Source organism: Halictus rubicundus, unplaced genomic scaffold, assembly GCF_050948215.1.
Source record: "Halictus rubicundus isolate RS-2024b unplaced genomic scaffold, iyHalRubi1_principal scaffold0157, whole genome shotgun sequence".
Taxonomy (NCBI): Eukaryota; Metazoa; Arthropoda; class Insecta; order Hymenoptera; family Halictidae; genus Halictus; species Halictus rubicundus.
The window spans coordinates 18,986-38,470 of record NW_027488698.1 but is presented as its reverse complement, the minus strand read 5'-3'; the positions used below and the strand labels follow the sequence as shown (position 1 = coordinate 38,470).

The 19,485-nt window shown below is 44.4% G+C and overlaps 1 protein-coding gene across 1 annotated transcript; it reads right to left on the bottom strand.

Annotated features, from left to right (window-relative positions):
- Window positions 1-11,641: 11,641 nt before the first annotated feature.
- On the bottom strand, window positions 11,642-16,940 carry LOC143363855 (uncharacterized). The gene is made up of 4 exons (XM_076804387.1): window positions 16,638-16,940; window positions 16,037-16,163; window positions 12,899-15,211; window positions 11,642-11,661 (listed from the first exon to the last, which is right to left on the bottom strand). The coding sequence occupies exons 1-4, from the start codon at window positions 16,938-16,940 to the stop codon at window positions 11,642-11,644; spliced, it is 2,763 nt and encodes a 920-aa protein (XP_076660502.1).
- Window positions 16,941-19,485: the final 2,545 nt, after the last annotated feature.

Here is a 19,485-nt window from a genome sequence, read left to right as displayed (position 1 = left end):
ATTGATGATGGGATAGGATAGACGATAGGATAGGATAGAGGATAGGATTGGATAGAGGATAGGATAGGATAGAGGATAGGATAGGATAGAGGATAGGATAAGTAAGATAGGAATTATATAGGATAGAGTTTCCTCTATCCTAAAGATAGAATCGGATAGGATGGAGGATAGGGTAGAATAGAGGATAGGATAGGGGATTGATAGGGTAGGATAGAGGATAGGATAGGATAGAGGATAGGATAGGATAGAGGATAGGATAGGATAGAGGATAGGGTAAAGGATAGGATAGGATAGAGGATAGGATAGAGGATAGGATAGAGGATAGGATAGAGGATAGGATAGAATTGAGGATAGGATTGGATAGACGATAGGATAGAATTGAGGATAGGATTGGATAGAGGATAGAGAATTGGATAGGATAGAGGATAGGGTAGAATAGAGGATAGGATAGGGGATTGATAGGATAGGATAGAGGATAGGATAGGATAGAGGATAGGATAGGATAGAGGATAGGATAGGATAGAGGATAGGATAGAGGATAGGATAGAGGATAGGATAGAGAATAGGTTAGGATTGAGCATAGGATAGGATAGGATAGAGGATAGGATAGAATTGAGGATAGGATTGGATAGACGATAGGATAGAATTGAGGATAGGATTGGATAGAGGATAGAGAATTGGATAGGATAGAGGATAGGGTAGAATAGAGGATAGGATAGGGGATTGATAGGATAGGATAGAGGATAGGATAGGATAGAGGATAGGATAGGATAGAGGATAGGATAGGATAGAGGATAGGATAGAGGATAGGATAGAGGATAGGATAGAGAATAGGTTAGGATTGAGCATAGGATAGGATAGGATAGAGGATAGGATAGAATTGAGGATAGGATTGGATAGACGATAGGATAGAATTGAGGGTAGGATTGGATAGAGGATAGAGAATTGGATAGGATATAGGATAGGGTAGAATAGAGGATAGGATAGGGGATTGATAGGATAGGATAGAGGATAGGATAGGATAGAGGATAGGATAGGATAGAGGATAGGATAGGATAGAGGATAAGATTGGATAGAGGATAGGATAGGATAGAAGATAGGATAGGATAGAGGATAGGATAGGATAGATGATAGGATAGGATAGGTGATAAGATAGGATAGAGGGCAGGATAGGATAAAGGATAGGATTGGATAGAGGATGGGATAGAGGAAAGGATAGGATAGAGGATAGGATAGAGGAAAGGATAGGATAGAGGATAGGATACGATAGAACATACGATATTATAGAAAAAAGGATACGATAGAGGATAGGATAGGATAGAGGATAGGATATGGGATTGCCTAGTATAGAGGATAGGATAGGATAGAGGATCGGATAGGATAGAGGATAGGATAGGATAGAGGATAGGATAAGTAAGAGGATAGGATAGGATAGAGGATAGTATAGACGAAAGGATAGGATTGAGGATGGGATAGGATAGAGGATAGGATTGGATAGAGGATAGTATAGGATAGGGGATAGGATAGGATAGAGGATAGGATAGGATAGAGGATAGTATAGACGAAAGGATAGGATTGAGGATGGGATAGGATAGAGGATAGGATTGGATAGAGGATAGTATAGGATAGGGGATAGGATAGGATAGAGGATAGGATAAGTAAGAGGATAGGATAGGATAGAGGATCGGATAGGACAGAGGATAAGATTGGATAGAGGATAGGATAGGATAGAGGATAGGATAGGATAGAGGATAGCATAGGATAGAGGATAGGATAGGATAGGTGATAAGATAGGATAGAGGACAGGATAGGATAGAGGATAGGATTGGATAGAGGATAGGATAGAGGAAAGGATAGGATAGAGGATAGGATAGAGGAAAGGATAGGATAGAGGATAGGATACGATAGAACATACGATATTATAGAAAAAAGGATACGATAGAGGATAGGATAGGATAGAGGATAGGATATGGGATTGCCTAGGATAGAGGATAGGATAGGATAGAGGATCGGATAGGATAGAGGATAGGATATAATAGAGGATAGGGTTAGTAAGAGCATAGGATAGGATAGAGGATAGGATAGCATAGACGATAGTATAGGATAGAGGATAGGATAGGACAGAGGATAAGTTTGGATAGAGGATAGGATAGGAAAGAGGATAGGATAGGATAGAGGATAGGATAGGATAGGGGATCGGATAGGAGAGAGGATAGGATATGATAGAGGATAGGATAGGATAGAGGATATGATAGGATAGAGGGTAGGATAGGATAGAGGATAGGATAGGATAGATGATAGGATAGGATAGCGGATAGGATAGGATGGAGTATAGGATAGAATTGAGGATAGGATAGGATAGAGGATAGGATAAGATAGAGGATAGGATAGGATAGAGGATAGGATAGGATGGAGGATAGGATAGGATACATGATAAGATAGGAAAGAGGACAGGAGTGGATACAGGATACGATATTATAGAGGATAGGATAGGATAGAGGATAGGATAGGATAGAGGATAGGATGGGATAGAGGATAGGATAGGATAGAGGATTGGATAGGATAGAGGATACGATAGGATAGAGGATAGGATAGGATTGAGGATAGGATAGGAAAGAGGACAGGATAGGATACAGGATACGATATTATAGAGGATAGGATAGGATAGAGGATAGGATGGGACAGAGGATAGGAGACGATAGAGGATAGGATAGGATTGATGATAGGATAGGAAAGAGGACAGGATAGGAAACAGGATACGATATTATACAGGATAGGATAGGATAGAGGATAGGATAGGATAGAGGATAGGATAGGATAGAGGATAGGATAGGATAGAGGATAGGATAGGATAGAGGATATGATAGGATAGTGGATAGGATAGGATAGAGGATAGGATAGGATAGATGATATTATAGGATAGAGGATAGGATAGGATAGAGGATAGGATGGGACAGAGGATAGGAGACGATAGAGGATAGGATAGGATTGATGATAGGATAGGAAAGAGGACAGGATAGGAAACAGGATACGATATTATACAGGATAGGATAGGATAGATGATATTATAGGATAGAGGATAGGATAGGATGGAGGATAGGATAGTATAGAGGATAAGATAGGATAGAGGATAGGATAGGATAGAGGATATTCTAGGATAGAGGATACGATATTATAGAGGATACGATATTATAGAGGATAGGATAGGATAGAGGATAGGATGGGACAGAGGATAGGAGACGATAGAGGATAGGATAGGATTGATGATAGGATAGGAAAGAGGACAGGATAGGAAACAGGATACGATATTATACAGGATAGGATAGGATAGAGGATGGGATAGGATAGAGGATAGGATAGGATAGAGGATAGGATAGGATACATGATAAGATAGGAAAGAGGACAGGATTGGATACAGGATACGATATTATAGAGGATAGGATAGGATAGAGGATAGGATAGGATAGAGGATAGGATGGGATAGAGGATAGGATAGGATAGAGGATTGGATAGGATAGAGGATACGATAGGATAGAGGATAGGATAGGATTGAGGATAGGATAGGAAAGAGGACAGGATAGGATACAGGATACGATATTATAGAGGATAGGATAGGATAGAGGATAGGATGGGACAGAGGATAGGAGACGATAGTGGATAGGATAGGATTGATGATAGGATAGGAAAGAGGACAGGATAGCAAACAGGATACGATATTATACAGGATAGGATAGGATAGAGGATAGGATAGGATAGAGGATAGGATAGGATAGAGGATAGGATAGGATAGAGGATATGATAGGATAGTGGATAGGATAGGATAGAGGATAGGATAGGATAGATGATATTATAGGATAGAGGATAGGATAGGATAGAGGATAGGATGGGACAGAGGATAGGAGACGATAGAGGATAGGATAGGATTGATGATAGGATAGGAAAGAGGACAGGATAGGAAACAGGATACGATATTATACAGGATAGGATAGGATAGATGATATTATAGGATAGAGGATAGGATAGGATGGAGGATAGGATAGTATAGAGGATAAGATAGGATAGAGGATAGGATAGGATAGAGGATATTATAGGATAGAGGATACGATATTATAGAGGATACGATATTATAGAGGATAGGATAGGATAGAGGATAGGATGGGACAGAGGATAGGAGACGATAGAGGATAGGATAGGATTGATGATAGGATAGGAAAGAGGACAGGATAGGAAACAGGATACGATATTATACAGGATAGGATAGGATAGAGGATGGGATAGGATAGAGGATAGGATAGGATAGAGGATAGGATAGGAAAGAGGATAGGATAGGATAGAGGATAGGATAGGATAGAGGATAGGATAGGATAGAGGATAGGATAGGATAGATGATATTATAGGATAGAGGATAGGATGGGATAGAGGATAGGATAGGATAGAGGATAGGATAGGATAGAGGATAGGATAGGATAGAGGATAGGATAGGATAGAGGATATGATAGGATAGAGAATAGGATAGGATAGGATAGAAGATAGGATAGGATAGAGGATAGGATAGGATAGAGGAAAGGATAGGATAGAGGATAGGATAGGATAGAGGATAGGATAGGATAGAGGATAGGATAGGATAGAGGATAGGATAGGATAGAGGATAGGATAGGATAGAGGATAGGATAGGATAGAGGATAGGATAGGATAGAGGATAGGATAGGGGATTGGATAGGATAGAGGATAGGATAGGATTGAGTATAGGATAGGAAAGAGGACAGGATAGGATACAGGATACGATATTATAGAGGATACGATATTATAGAGGATAGGATAGGATAGAGGATAGGATGGGATAGAGGATAGGATAGGATAGAGGATAGGATAGGATAGAGGATAGGATAGGATAGAGGATATGATAGGATAGAGGATAGGATAGGATAGAGGATAGGATAGGATAGAGGATATGATAGGATAGAGGGTAGGGTAGGATAGAGGATAGGATATAGGATTGGATAGGATAGAGGATAGGATCGGATAGAGGATAGGATAGGATTAAGGATAGGAGAGGATAGAGCAGATGATAGAGGATAGGAAAGAATTGAGGATAGGATAGGATAGAATATAGGATAGGATAGAGAATAGGATAGGATAGATGATATTATAGGATAGAGGATAGGATAGGATGGAGGATAGGATAGGATAGAGGATAAGATAGGTTAGAGGATAGGATAGGATAGAGGATAGGATAGGATAGGATAGAGGATAGGATAGGATAGGATAGAGGATAGGATAGAGTATAGGATAGAGGATTGGATAGGATAGAGGATTGGATAGGATAGAGGATATTATAGGATAGAGGATAGGACAGGATAGCGGATAGGATAGGATGGAGTATAGTATAGAATTGAGGATAGGATAGGATACAGGATAGGATAGGATAGAGGATAGGATAGGATAGAGGATAGGATAGGATAGATGATATTATAGGATAGAGGATAGGATAGGATGGAGGATAGGATAGGATAGTTGATAAGATAGGAAAGAGGACAGGATAGGATACAGGATACGATATTATAGAGGATGCGATATTATAGAGGATAGGATAGGATAGAGGAAAGGATAGGATAGAGTATAGAATAGGATAGAGGATATGATAGGATAGATGATAGGATATGATAGAGTATAGGATAGGGGATTGGATATGATAGAGGATAGGATATGATAGAGGATAGGATAGGATAGAGGATAGGATAGGATAGAGGATAGGATAGGATAGAGGATATGATAGGATAGAGGATAGGATAGGATAGAGGATAGGATAGGATAGATGATATTATAGGATAGAGGATAGGATAGGATGGAGGATAGGATAGTATAGAGGATAAGATAGGATAGAGGATAGGATAGGATAGAGGATATTGTAGGATAGAGGATAGGATAGGATAGCGGATAGGATAGGATAGAGTATAGGATAGAATTGAGGATAGGATAGGATAGAGGATAGGATAAGATAGAGGATAGGATAGGATAGAGGATAGGATAGGATGGAGGATAGGATAGGATACATGATAAGATAGGAAAGAGGACAGGAGTGGATACAGGATACGATATTATAGAGGATAGGATAGGATAGAGGATAGGATAGGATAGAGGATAGGATGGGATAGAGGATAGGATAGGATAGAGGATTGGATAGGATAGAGGATACGATAGGATAGAGGATAGGATAGGATTGAGGATAGGATAGGAAAGAGGAGAGGATAGGATACAGGATACGATATTATAGAGGATAGGATAGGATAGAGGATAGGATGGGACAGAGGATAGGAGACGATAGAGGATAGGATAGGATTGATGATAGGATAGGAAAGAGGACAGGATAGGAAACAGGATACGATATTATACAGGATAGGATAGGATAGAGGATAGGATAGGATAGAGGATAGGATAGGATAGAGGATAGGATAGGATAGAGGATATGATAGGATAGTGGATAGGATAGGATAGAGGATAGGATAGGATAGATGATATTATAGGATAGAGGATAGGATAGGATAGAGGATAGGATGGGACAGAGGATAGGAGACGATAGAGGATAGGATAGGATTGATGATAGGATAGGAAAGAGGACAGCATAGGAAACAGGATACGATATTATACAGGATAGGATAGGATAGATGATATTATAGGATAGAGGATATGATAGGATGGAGGATAGGATAGTATAGAGGATAAGATAGGATAGAGGATAGGATAGGATAGAGGATATTATAGGATAGAGGATACGATATTATAGAGGATAGGATAGGATAGAGGATAGGATGGGACAGAGGATAGGAGACGATAGAGGATAGGATAGGATTGATGATAGGATAGGAAAGAGGACAGGATAGGAAACAGGATACGATATTATACAGGATAGGATAGGATAGAGGATGGGATAGGATAGAGGATAGGATAGGATAGAGGATAGGATAGGAAAGAGGATAGAATAGGATAGAGGATATGATAGGATAGATGATAGGATATGATAGAGTATAGGATAGGGGATTGGATATGATAGAGGATAGGATATGATAGAGGATAGGATAGGATAGAGGATATGATAGGATAGAGGGTAGGATAGGATAGAGGATAGGATAGGATAGATGATATTATAGGATAGAGGATAGGATAGGATGGAGGATAGGATAGTATAGAGGATAAGATAGGATAGAGGATAGGATAGGATAGAGGATATTGTAGGATAGAGGATAGGATAGGATAGCGGATAGGATAGGATGGAGTATAGGATAGAATTGAGGATAGGATAGGATAGAGGATAGGATAAGATAGAGGATAGGATAGGATAGAGGATAGGATAGGATGGAGGATAGGATAGGATACATGATAAGATAGGAAAGAGGACAGGATTGGATACAGGATACGATATTATAGAGGATAGGATAGGATAGAGGATAGGATAGGATAGAGGATAGGATGGGATAGAGGATAGGATAGGATAGAGGATTGGATAGGATAGAGGATACGATAGGATAGAGGATAGGATAGGATTGAGGATAGGATAGGAAAGAGGACAGGATAGGATACAGGATACGATATTATAGAGGATAGGATAGGATAGAGGATAGGATGGGACAGAGGATAGGAGACGATAGTGGATAGGATAGGATTGATGATAGGATAGGAAAGAGGACAGGATAGCAAACAGGATACGATATTATACAGGATAGGATAGGATAGAGGATAGGATAGGATAGAGGATAGGATAGGATAGAGGATAGGATAGGATAGAGGATATGATAGGATAGTGGATAGGATAGGATAGAGGATAGGATAGGATAGATGATATTATAGGATAGAGGATAGGATAGGATAGAGGATAGGATGGGACAGAGGATAGGAGACGATAGAGGATAGGATAGGATTGATGATAGGATAGGAAAGAGGACAGGATAGGAAACAGGATACGATATTATACAGGATAGGATAGGATAGATGATATTATAGGATAGAGGATAGGATAGGATGGAGGATAGGATAGTATAGAGGATAAGATAGGATAGAGGATAGGATAGGATAGAGGATATTCTAGGATAGAGGATACGATATTATAGAGGATACGATATTATAGAGGATAGGATAGGATAGAGGATAGGATGGGACAGAGGATAGGAGACGATAGAGGATAGGATAGGATTGATGATAGGATAGGAAAGAGGACAGGATAGGAAACAGGATACGATATTATACAGGATAGGATAGGATAGAGGATGGGATAGGATAGAGGATAGGATAGGATAGAGGATAGGATAGGATACATGATAAGATAGGAAAGAGGACAGGATTGGATACAGGATACGATATTATAGAGGATAGGATAGGATAGAGGATAGGATAGGATAGAGGATAGGATGGGATAGAGGATAGGATAGGATAGAGGATTGGATAGGATAGAGGATACGATAGGATAGAGGATAGGATAGGATTGAGGATAGGATAGGAAAGAGGACAGGATAGGATACAGGATACGATATTATAGAGGATAGGATAGGATAGAGGATAGGATGGGACAGAGGATAGGAGACGATAGTGGATAGGATAGGATTGATGATAGGATAGGAAAGAGGACAGGATAGCAAACAGGATACGATATTATACAGGATAGGATAGGATAGAGGATAGGATAGGATAGAGGATAGGATAGGATAGAGGATAGGATAGGATAGAGGATATGATAGGATAGTGGATAGGATAGGATAGAGGATAGGATAGGATAGATGATATTATAGGATAGAGGATAGGATAGGATAGAGGATAGGATGGGACAGAGGATAGGAGACGATAGAGGATAGGATAGGATTGATGATAGGATAGGAAAGAGGACAGGATAGGAAACAGGATACGATATTATACAGGATAGGATAGGATAGATGATATTATAGGATAGAGGATAGGATAGGATGGAGGATAGGATAGTATAGAGGATAAGATAGGATAGAGGATAGGATAGGATAGAGGATATTATAGGATAGAGGATACGATATTATAGAGGATACGATATTATAGAGGATAGGATAGGATAGAGGATAGGATGGGACAGAGGATAGGAGACGATAGAGGATAGGATAGGATTGATGATAGGATAGGAAAGAGGACAGGATAGGAAACAGGATACGATATTATACAGGATAGGATAGGATAGAGGATGGGATAGGATAGAGGATAGGATAGGATAGAGGATAGGATAGGAAAGAGGATAGGATAGGATAGAGGATAGGATAGGATAGAGGATAGGATAGGATAGAGGATAGGATAGGATAGATGATATTATAGGATAGAGGATAGGATGGGATAGAGGATAGGATAGGATAGAGGATAGGATAGGATAGAGGATAGGATAGGATAGAGGATAGGATAGGATAGAGGATATGATAGGATAGAGAATAGGATAGGATAGGATAGAAGATAGGATAGGATAGAGGATAGGATAGGATAGAGGAAAGGATAGGATAGAGGATAGGATAGGATAGAGGATAGGATAGGATAGAGGATAGGATAGGATAGAGGATAGGATAGGATAGAGGATAGGATAGGATAGGATAGAGGATAGGATAGGATAGAGGATAGGATAGGATAGAGGATAGGATAGGGGATTGGATAGGATAGAGGATAGGATAGGATTGAGTATAGGATAGGAAAGAGGACAGGATAGGATACAGGATACGATATTATAGAGGATACGATATTATAGAGGATAGGATAGGATAGAGGATAGGATGGGATAGAGGATAGGATAGGATAGAGGATAGGATAGGATAGAGGATAGGATAGGATAGAGGATATGATAGGATAGAGGATAGGATAGGATAGAGGATAGGATAGGATAGAGGATATGATAGGATAGAGGGTAGGGTAGGATAGAGGATAGGATATAGGATTGGATAGGATAGAGGATAGGATCGGATAGAGGATAGGATAGGATTAAGGATAGGAGAGGATAGAGCAGATGATAGAGGATAGGAAAGAATTGAGGATAGGATAGGATAGAATATAGGATAGGATAGAGAATAGGATAGGATAGATGATATTATAGGATAGAGGATAGGATAGGATGGAGGATAGGATAGGATAGAGGATAAGATAGGTTAGAGGATAGGATAGGATAGAGGATAGGATAGGATAGGATAGAGGATAGGATAGGATAGGATAGAGGATAGGATAGAGTATAGGATAGAGGATTGGATAGGATAGAGGATTGGATAGGATAGAGGATATTATAGGATAGAGGATAGGACAGGATAGCGGATAGGATAGGATGGAGTATAGTATAGAATTGAGGATAGGATAGGATACAGGATAGGATAGGATAGAGGATAGGATAGGATAGATGATATTATAGGATAGAGGATAGGATAGGATAGAGGATAGGATAGGATAGAGGATAGGATAGGATAGAGGATAGGATAGGATAGAGGATATTATAGGATAGAGGATAGGATAGGATAGAGGATAGGATAGGATAGAGGATAGGATGTGATAGAGGAAAGGATAGGATACAGGATCCTACCTTCGCATCCTCTAGATATTCAAGTATATTCGTGTATATTCTAGTATATTCTGCTATATTCTAGTATATTCAAGTATATTCCGGTATATTCTAGGCTATTTTGCTATATACTAGTATATTCAAGTATATTCTGGTATATTTTAGTGTATTTTGCAATATTCTAGTATATTCAAATATATTCCGGTATATCCTAGGCTATTCTGCTATATACTAGTATATTCAAGTATATTCTTGTATATTCTAGTGTATTCTGCTATATTCGAGTATATGCTGGCATATTCTAGTGTGTTTCGGCATGCACGAGACTTCGAGCTGCCTGAGGCCGGGACCGCTCAGAATTGAACGCTGAGGAAGGTGGTGTAGACAGGAGGCGATAAACGGGAACTCCGATTGTTGTTTCAACACACTTTATTTGGCACACGAGGCCAAACCGTCGAAAATGTATAAAGAGCTGGACATTATGCAATGAACGCGATATAAAATAAGCGACGACGCCGCGAGAAAACACTATGAGTTTCGAGTATGTGACGAAGTCACGAGATAGACAACTAATAATTTGATATTAAGTGAAGAGAGAAAGCAAGCGAGCGCTGCGAAGTTAGAACGACGTCTGATCGTGCGTTCGCGCACGGTAACGCACGAGACGTCGGGAGAACCGTTGATCGTAGGGTTTTCCATAGGTGAATTCGGTTCACCTTTGATCGTGAGGTGAAATTCAAACAAAGGTGTTTGTCGCCGGTGACACGGCTGTTTACGCGACCGAGACAACGGCTGCTCGGTTTCGCGCTCACAACACGAAAACAAGTACGAACCGGCCACCAACGGTCGAAACCCCCTTCGTTTGAATCTCACAATTTTAGGCTAATCCTGAACATACCGCCCGCCTTGAAACGATAGTTTCGAAACGCACGCACACTGCTCTGTGGACGGAAGATGCCGAATCGGAAGACGCGAGAATCTCGAGCCGCCCGCCATGATGAGACGGGGGAATGAATTTAACGCAAGCACACGCAACCTTAATTTTAAACAAGAGAAAGCTTAGTCTAACGATCGCATAATTAATCTAACGCACGCAACTTACATCTAGGGAGCGCGACTTCCATCTATAACGCACGGAGGAAGTACCTTATTATTCCGCTGGGTTTTGACAAGAAACCGGCAGCGGGCACAGTTTAACGATGGGCCGCTTCAGCTCGGCGGTGCTTGTTTTAACGGTCACCACGCGCGTAGATCCGTCTTCGCCCGGATGTAGTTGCGTTACTCGACCGAGCTCCCACTTACAGGGAGGAAGATTCGGAAGGCGCAGAAGGACGAGCTGCCCGATCGCTAGTGAAGGTCGTTCGCGACGCCATTTACTGCGCTGCTGGAGAGTGTTGACGTAATCGTCTCTCCAGAGTTTCCAGAATCGCTCGGTCATGTGCCGAATAAGTTGCCAGCGCGAGAGGCGATTTTCGGCAAGGGTTAGCGTCGATGGCTGAGGGGGCACCGTGAGCGCCGAACCGATTAAAAGGTGGCCGGGAGTCAATGACTCGAAATCATCGTAGGAGTCGGATAGCGGAGATATCGGACGAGAATTGAGACAGGCTTCGATTGCACAGAGAAGGGTGGTAAACTCTTCAAATGTGAGAGTGCGATCTTTTAAAACACGACGCATATGATGCTTCATGCTTTTCACGCCGGCCTCCCATAGGCCTCCGAAGTGCGGGGCCGAAGGGGGTATGAAGTGCCATGAAACACCGTCGGTGGCAGTTTTATTTAAAAACTCGGGATCGTTAAGAGTTGCGCGATGCGCGAGATGGAGTTCGCGATTAGCTCCGATGAACGTGGTACCGTTATCTGAATACATTGCTTCTGGAATTCCTCGGCGAGAGCAAAATCGACAGTAGGCGTTGAGAAACGCGGGTGTTGAATAATCCGCAACCAGCTCGAGATGGATCGCCTTGGTTGCTAGGCATATGAACAACGCGATGTAAGCTTTGCGAGAGGTGATGCCCCGACCTGCGGATGCTCGAATCTGGACGGGGCCAGCGTAATCAAGACCGCAGTGAGCAAAGCATTTCGCGGGAGGAGAGACCCGAGGTTCCGGAAGCTGGCCCATGATTTGTGCGGGAATTGCAGCTCGCTCTCGAACGCAGGTGACGCAGGTGTGAATCACCGATTTCGCAAGAGTTCGCGCTCGTAAAATCCAGAAATTCTGGCGGAGGGTGCTCAAGGTGAGCTGGAGCCCACCGTGCAGCGAACGAAGATGCGCGTGTTCGATGATTAGTCGAACGAGGGGATGCGACGCGAGAATGATCGGATGTTTCGAATGATACGGTAAGGGAGCACGGTGTAGCCGACCTCCCACGCGTAGGATCCCTTGGTTATCGAGGAAAGGATTAAGAGCACTCAGAGGGTTCTTCGACGGCAGCGGTTGGTTCTGTAGGAGAGTCTTGCGTTCCGACGTAAATAGAGTGGATTGGATCCGGCGGATCCACCAGAACTTCGCGTTACTGCATTCGTCAGCCGAAAGCGCGAGACCATAACCGCGAGACGGAGCTCGACCTGTCTCCGGGTTACTGCGTCGACACGCGTACACGAAACGGAAGAGGTACGCTGTGACGCGAATGAGTTTTGGCCATGAAGAGAACCTTGTTTCCAGTTCCCAAGGTTGAGATAGGACGGCGGAATGAGCCGGTATGACCTTTGCCTCTAACGGATTGGTGTCGTCGATCCGAATCTGAAGCGGTGGCCATTCGGAGCGATCGCGGGTCAACCAGGCGGGACCTTGCCACCAGAGGGATGACCGAAGAAGGTCGTCGCTTAGGAGACCGCGAGAGGCGCAATCGGCAGGATTGTCTTCTGTACAGACGTGTCGCCATTCCGCGAGCGGGAGCCGGGCTTGAATCTTGGAAACCCGGTTGGCCACAAACGTCTTCCAGCGCGAGGGATGCTGTTGGACCCAATTCAGGACCACGGTCGAATCGGTCCAGCACACGCAGGAGAGATTTCGCGTGCCGAGGGTCGACTGGACAAATTCCATGAGACGCGAGAGAAGAAGGGCCCCTTGCAATTCCAGTCGAGGAATTGTCAAGGGATTCAGAGGTGCTACTTTCGATTTTCCAGCGAGGAGAGAAATCGTGACCTCGCCGGAGGGCGAGGTGCATTTGGCATACACGACGGCGGCGTAAGCGACTGTCGAGGCATCGGCGAAGCCGTGAAGTTCGATGCTAGGAGACCGTATAGAGGAGCCGATCCACCTAGGAAGGGTGACCGAGTCGAGGAGAGATAGGCGCTCGCAGATCGGTCGCCATTTGTCGAGAAGTGCCTCCGGTAGTTTTCCGTCCCAACTAATGCGGATTCGCCAGAGATCCTGAAGGAAGATCTTCGCAAGCACGGTTGCTGGAGTGACCCAGCCTAACGGGTCGTAGAGTTTGGCTATCGTGGAAAGAATCGACCTCTTCGTCGACGGCAATGGGTCAGCCACGATGGTTCGAAGTTGAAAGGCGTCAAGGGTTGGACTCCAGCTGACTCCAAGGACCTTGAGCTGGTCGTCAGGGGCGAGAAGCTTCGTGCACGCGAGACCGTGATCCGCTGGATCGAGATCGGTCAGCAACTCGGACGAATTGCTTGCCCACTTCCGGAGCCTAAAGTTCCCGCAGTCGAGGAGCGCGGTCAGCTGATTACGAGACTGGCGAAGGGATTCGAGGTCATCGTCCCCGAACAATACGTCGTCCACATAGATGTGGTGTTGAAGAATGTGCTGCGCGAGAGGGAAACGATGCCCGTCGTCCTCATTAAGCCGTTGAAGGACGCGAAGGGCAAGATATGGAGCGCACGTCATCCCGTATGTGACGGTGAGAAGCTGATATTCTCGGCACGAGGCGGAAAGTGCTGGCTGCCACAGAATTCTCTGGTAATCGACGTCCCGTTCGTCAATGAGAATTTGGCGATACATTTTCGCGATATCGGCTGTATAGACGAACCGGAATTTTCGCCATCGGAGAATAACTGCGGCGAGATCATTTTGCAGTTTCGGACCGGCGAAAAGGTGGTCGTTTAAGGAAGAGCCGTTGGTTGTGAGGCTGGAGGCGTTGAACACGACGCGAAGGTGGGTCGTAGCGCTGTCAGCTCGAAAGACAGGATGATGCGGGATGAAAACGCATTGCCGAGACGATGCAGTCGAATTTTGAGCTAGCCGCATGTGACCTAGACGCTCGTATTCGTCCAGAAACTCGCTATACTCTTTTGAGATCGCGGAACTCGTCTTTAGACGGCGCGATAGAGAGTGCATCATTTTCTCTGCGACCCGACGCGATTGCCCGATCTCTATGGGGGGTCCTGATCGGAACGGCAGACGAACGATGTACCGTCCGTCGGGAGCGCGAGACGTGTTGTCGCAGAAGTGACGCTCGCACGCTTCTTCGTCCGGTGTAAGGAGAGACTGGAGAGGGATTTCTTCTACTTCCCAAAATCGTTGCATTTCTGAAGTCAACTGGTGGTCAGCGAGACAGTGATGCGTGACAACGAAAGTCGACGGATCGCTCGGGCGCGACGAATTCGCGACCACGGGGCCCGAGATTATCCATCCGAAAATGGAATTTTGGGCAATAGGTTTCCCCGGCTCGCCCCTTCGTATTCCGTCAAGGATTATATGCGGATAGATGTCTGCTCCTAGAATCATTTGAATTGAGTCGGGACTCGAAGGATCCGCGTCAGCCCAGTTCAAATCCGAGAGATGCTCGAAATTACATGAATCCGTTACGCGCCGCGGTGTGTACGTGGACAGAGACGGTAACACGAGCGCGGTTGTTGTGACCGTTGGAGAGCGAGAAGAGCGCGGGGAGAGACGCAAACGTATCGCATGCCGAGCGGTGCCTGTGCGTACCCCACCAACTCCCGAAATCGTCGTCGCGACACGTTGACGCTTCGCCTGTAACAGCTGAGCAACAGCCTCGGTTACGAAGCTTGTTTCCGATCCTTGGTCGATTAACGCACGAACTGTTATGTTGCGGCCGGATTCGACGCTTGCATGCACCCATGCAGTGGCTAGTAAAATTGTCTTAGACGAGGTAGATTTCGCGGACGCGAGATGCGACTGTACTTCGGCGGTCGGGCACGTGCTATCGATTGATTCGGCCGAAGTTGTCGAATCGGGAGCGTGTCTCTCGTCATGCAACAACGTATGATGCCGCTGATGGCATACGCGACACGAATATTTACTCGTGCAATCTTGAGCGGCGTGCGATTGGCTCAAGCAATTTGAGCACCGAGATAATCGCTTAACGATTTCGCTACGACGGGCAGCGCTTTTCGCTAGAAACGATGGGCACGCGTTCATATAGTGACGCGAGCGACAGATCGGACACGCTACCGGAGATGACCCTTTTACCGCCGCGGTATGAACACGAGTGGACTCGTGTTGGAATTTACTCGCCGGAATTCCGCCTTTGAGACGTGCGGGAGATTTCGGACGCGAAACGGGAGGACTCGCACAACCTCCCTTGAAGTCCTCGAGAGCTCGGACACGGGAATCGATAAACGCTCGCAAAGTATCGAACGACGGCGGCGTCACGTCATCGCTGGTTTTTATGTTCCACGCTTTCCTCGTGGTGGAATCGAGCTTCTGCGATATTAAATGAACGAGAATATCGTTCCAGAGTTCGTCGGAACTTCGACCCAGGTTTTTGAGCGACGAAACGGCCATGCATACCCGATCGCGTAGGTCCTGCAGGTCCGACGCAGACTCGCGATTTAGTGCGGGCAACTGTAGTAACGCTGAGAGATGAACGGTCAGGAGGCGGCGCGGATTATCGTAACGTGCCTTAAGCGCATCCCACGCAATTTTGAAATTCGCCGCGGTGACCGGGATATTGCTCACACAATCAAGAGCGCGGCCTTTTAGCGATGAGACTAAATAATGCATGCGCGCAACATCCGTGAGGGACCGGTTGGAAATTATGAGCGCGTTGAATCGGTCGCGAAACGCCTCCCAGGTCTCGCAATGACCTTCGAATTGTGGGAGGTTGATTCGCGGGAGCTGCGCGGGTGGTTCCATCGAGAGATGGGAATCGGCCGAAACGGAATTAGCAGCACTTACATCCTCCTGTTTCTGCTGCTCGAGGACGTCCGTCATGAAGGCGAGGCTGTCCAAGTAAACCTCCTCCGTGGCTGCAAACTGGTCCTCGGTGAAGTACGGGTGGTTCATCTGCTCCTTCGATGAAAGGGCAGCTGCGACCTTTCCATGACCAGCCTCGTACTTCCTCCACTGATCCTTGATGTGGACGATCCGGGTCTGGACCACGCTCTTCGTCCACTTCTCCTTTCCCAGTTTTTTAAAATTCGATACAGCTCGTTCGATGGCCCGTTGTAGATTGAGCTGGTGCTCCAGATGTTCGGCCATGGTCGTATGTTGAACCGTGAAAGTCTACTTCCTCAGATCCGGCTCGAAGGACCAAAATGTTTCGGCATGCACGAGACTTCGAGCTGCCTGAGGCCGGGACCGCTCAGAATTGAACGCTGAGGAAGGTGGTGTAGACAGGAGGCGATAAACGAGAACTCCGATTGTTGTTTCAACACACTTTATTTGGCACACGAGGCCAAACCGTCGAAAATGTATAAAGAGCTGGACATTATGCAATGAACGCGATATAAAATAAGCGACGCCGCCGCGAGAAAACACTATGAGTTTCGAGTATGTGACGAAGTCACGAGATAGACAACTAATAATTTGATATTAAGTGAAGAGAGAAAGCAAGCGAGCGCTGCGAAGTTAGACCGACGTCTGATCGTGCGTTCGCGCACGGTAACGCACGAGACGTCGGGAGAACCGTTGATCGTAGGGTTTTCCATAGGTGAATTCGGTTCACCTTTGATCGTGAGGTGAAATTCAAACAAAGGTGTTTGTCGCCGGTGACACGGCTGTTTACGCGACCGAGACAACGGCTGCTCGGTTTCGCGCTCACAACACGAAAACAAGTACGAACCGGCCACCAACGGTCGAAACCCCCTTCGTTTGAATCTCACAATTTTAGGCTAATCCTGAACACTATCCTATCCTCTATCCTATCCTATCCTCTATCCTATATTATCCTCTATCCTATCCCATCCTCTATCCTATCCTATCCTCTATCCTATCCTATCCTCTATCCTATCCTATCCTCTATCCTATCCTATCCTCTATCATATCCTATCCTTTATCCTATCCTATCCTGTATCCTATCCTATCCTCTATCCCATTCCTATCCTCTATCCTATCCTATCCTCTATCCTATATTATCCCCTATCCTATCCTATCCTATCCTCTATCCTATCCTATCCTCTATCCTATCCTATCCTCTATCGTATCCTATCCTCAATCCTATTAAATCCTATATCGTATCAACTATCCTATCCTATCCTCTATCCTATCCTATCCTCTATCCTATTCTATCCTCTATCCTCTATCCTATCCTATCCTCTATCCTATCCCATCCTCTATCCTATCCTATCCTCTATCCTATCCTATCCTCTATCGTATCCTATCCTCTAACCTATTAAATCCTATATCGTATCCTCTATCCTATCCTATCCTCTATCCTATCCTATCCTCTATCCTATCCTATCCTCTATCCTATCCTATCCTCTATCCTATCCTATCCTCTATCCTATCCTATCCTATCCTCTATCCTATCCTATCCTCTATCCTATATTATCCTCTATCCTATCCCATCCTCTATCCTATCCTATCCTCTATCCTATCCTATCCTCTATCCTATCCTATCCTCTATCCTATCCTATTCTTTATCCTATCCTATCCTCTATCCTATCGTATCCTCTATCGTATCCTATCCTCTATCCTATTAAATCCTATATCGTATCCTCTATCCTATCCTATCCTCTATCCTATCCTATCCTCTATCCTATCCTATCCTCTATCCTATCCTATCCTCTATCCTATCCTATCCTCTATCCTATCCTATCCTCTATCCTATATTATCCTCTATCCTATCCTATCCTATCCTCTATCCTATCCTATCCTCTATCCTATCCTATCCTCTATCCTATCCTATTCTCTATCCTATCCTATCCTCTATCCTATCCTATCCTCTATCCTATCCTATCCTCTATCCTATCCTATCCTCTATCCTATCCTATCCTCTATCATATCCTATCCTCTATCCTATCCTATCCTCAATCCTATCCTATCCTCTATCCTATCCTATTCTCTATCCTATCCTATCCTCTATCCTATCGTATCCTCTATCGTATCCTATCCTCTATCCTATTAAATCCTATATCGTATCCTCTATCCTATCCTATCCTCTATCCTATCCTATCCTCTATCCTATCCTATCCTCTATCCTATCCTATCCTCTATCCTATCCTATCCTCTATCCTATCCTATCCTCTATCCTATCCTATCCTCTATCCTATATTATCCTCTATCCTATCCTATCCTATCCTCTATCCTATCCTATCCTCTATCCTATCCTATCCTCTATTCTATCCTATTCTCTATCCTATCCTATCCTCTATCCTATCCTATCCTCTATCCTATCCTATCCTCTATCCTATCCTATCCTCTATCCTATCCTATCCTCTATCATATCCTATCCTCTATCCTATCCTATCCTCAATCCTATCCTATCCTCTATCCTATCCTATCCTCTATCCTATATTATCCTCTATCTTATCCCATCCTCTATCCTATCCTATCCTCTATCCTATCCTATCCTCTATCCTATCCTATCCTCTATCCTATCCTAGTCTCTATCCTATCCTATCCTCTATCCTACCCTATCCTCTATCATATCCTATCCTCTATCCTATCCTATCCTGTATCCTATCCTATCCTCTATCCTATCCTATCCTCTATCCTATCCTATCCTCTATCCTATATTATCCTCTATCCTATCCTATCCTATCCTCTATCCTATCCAATCCTCTATCCTATCCTATCCTCTATC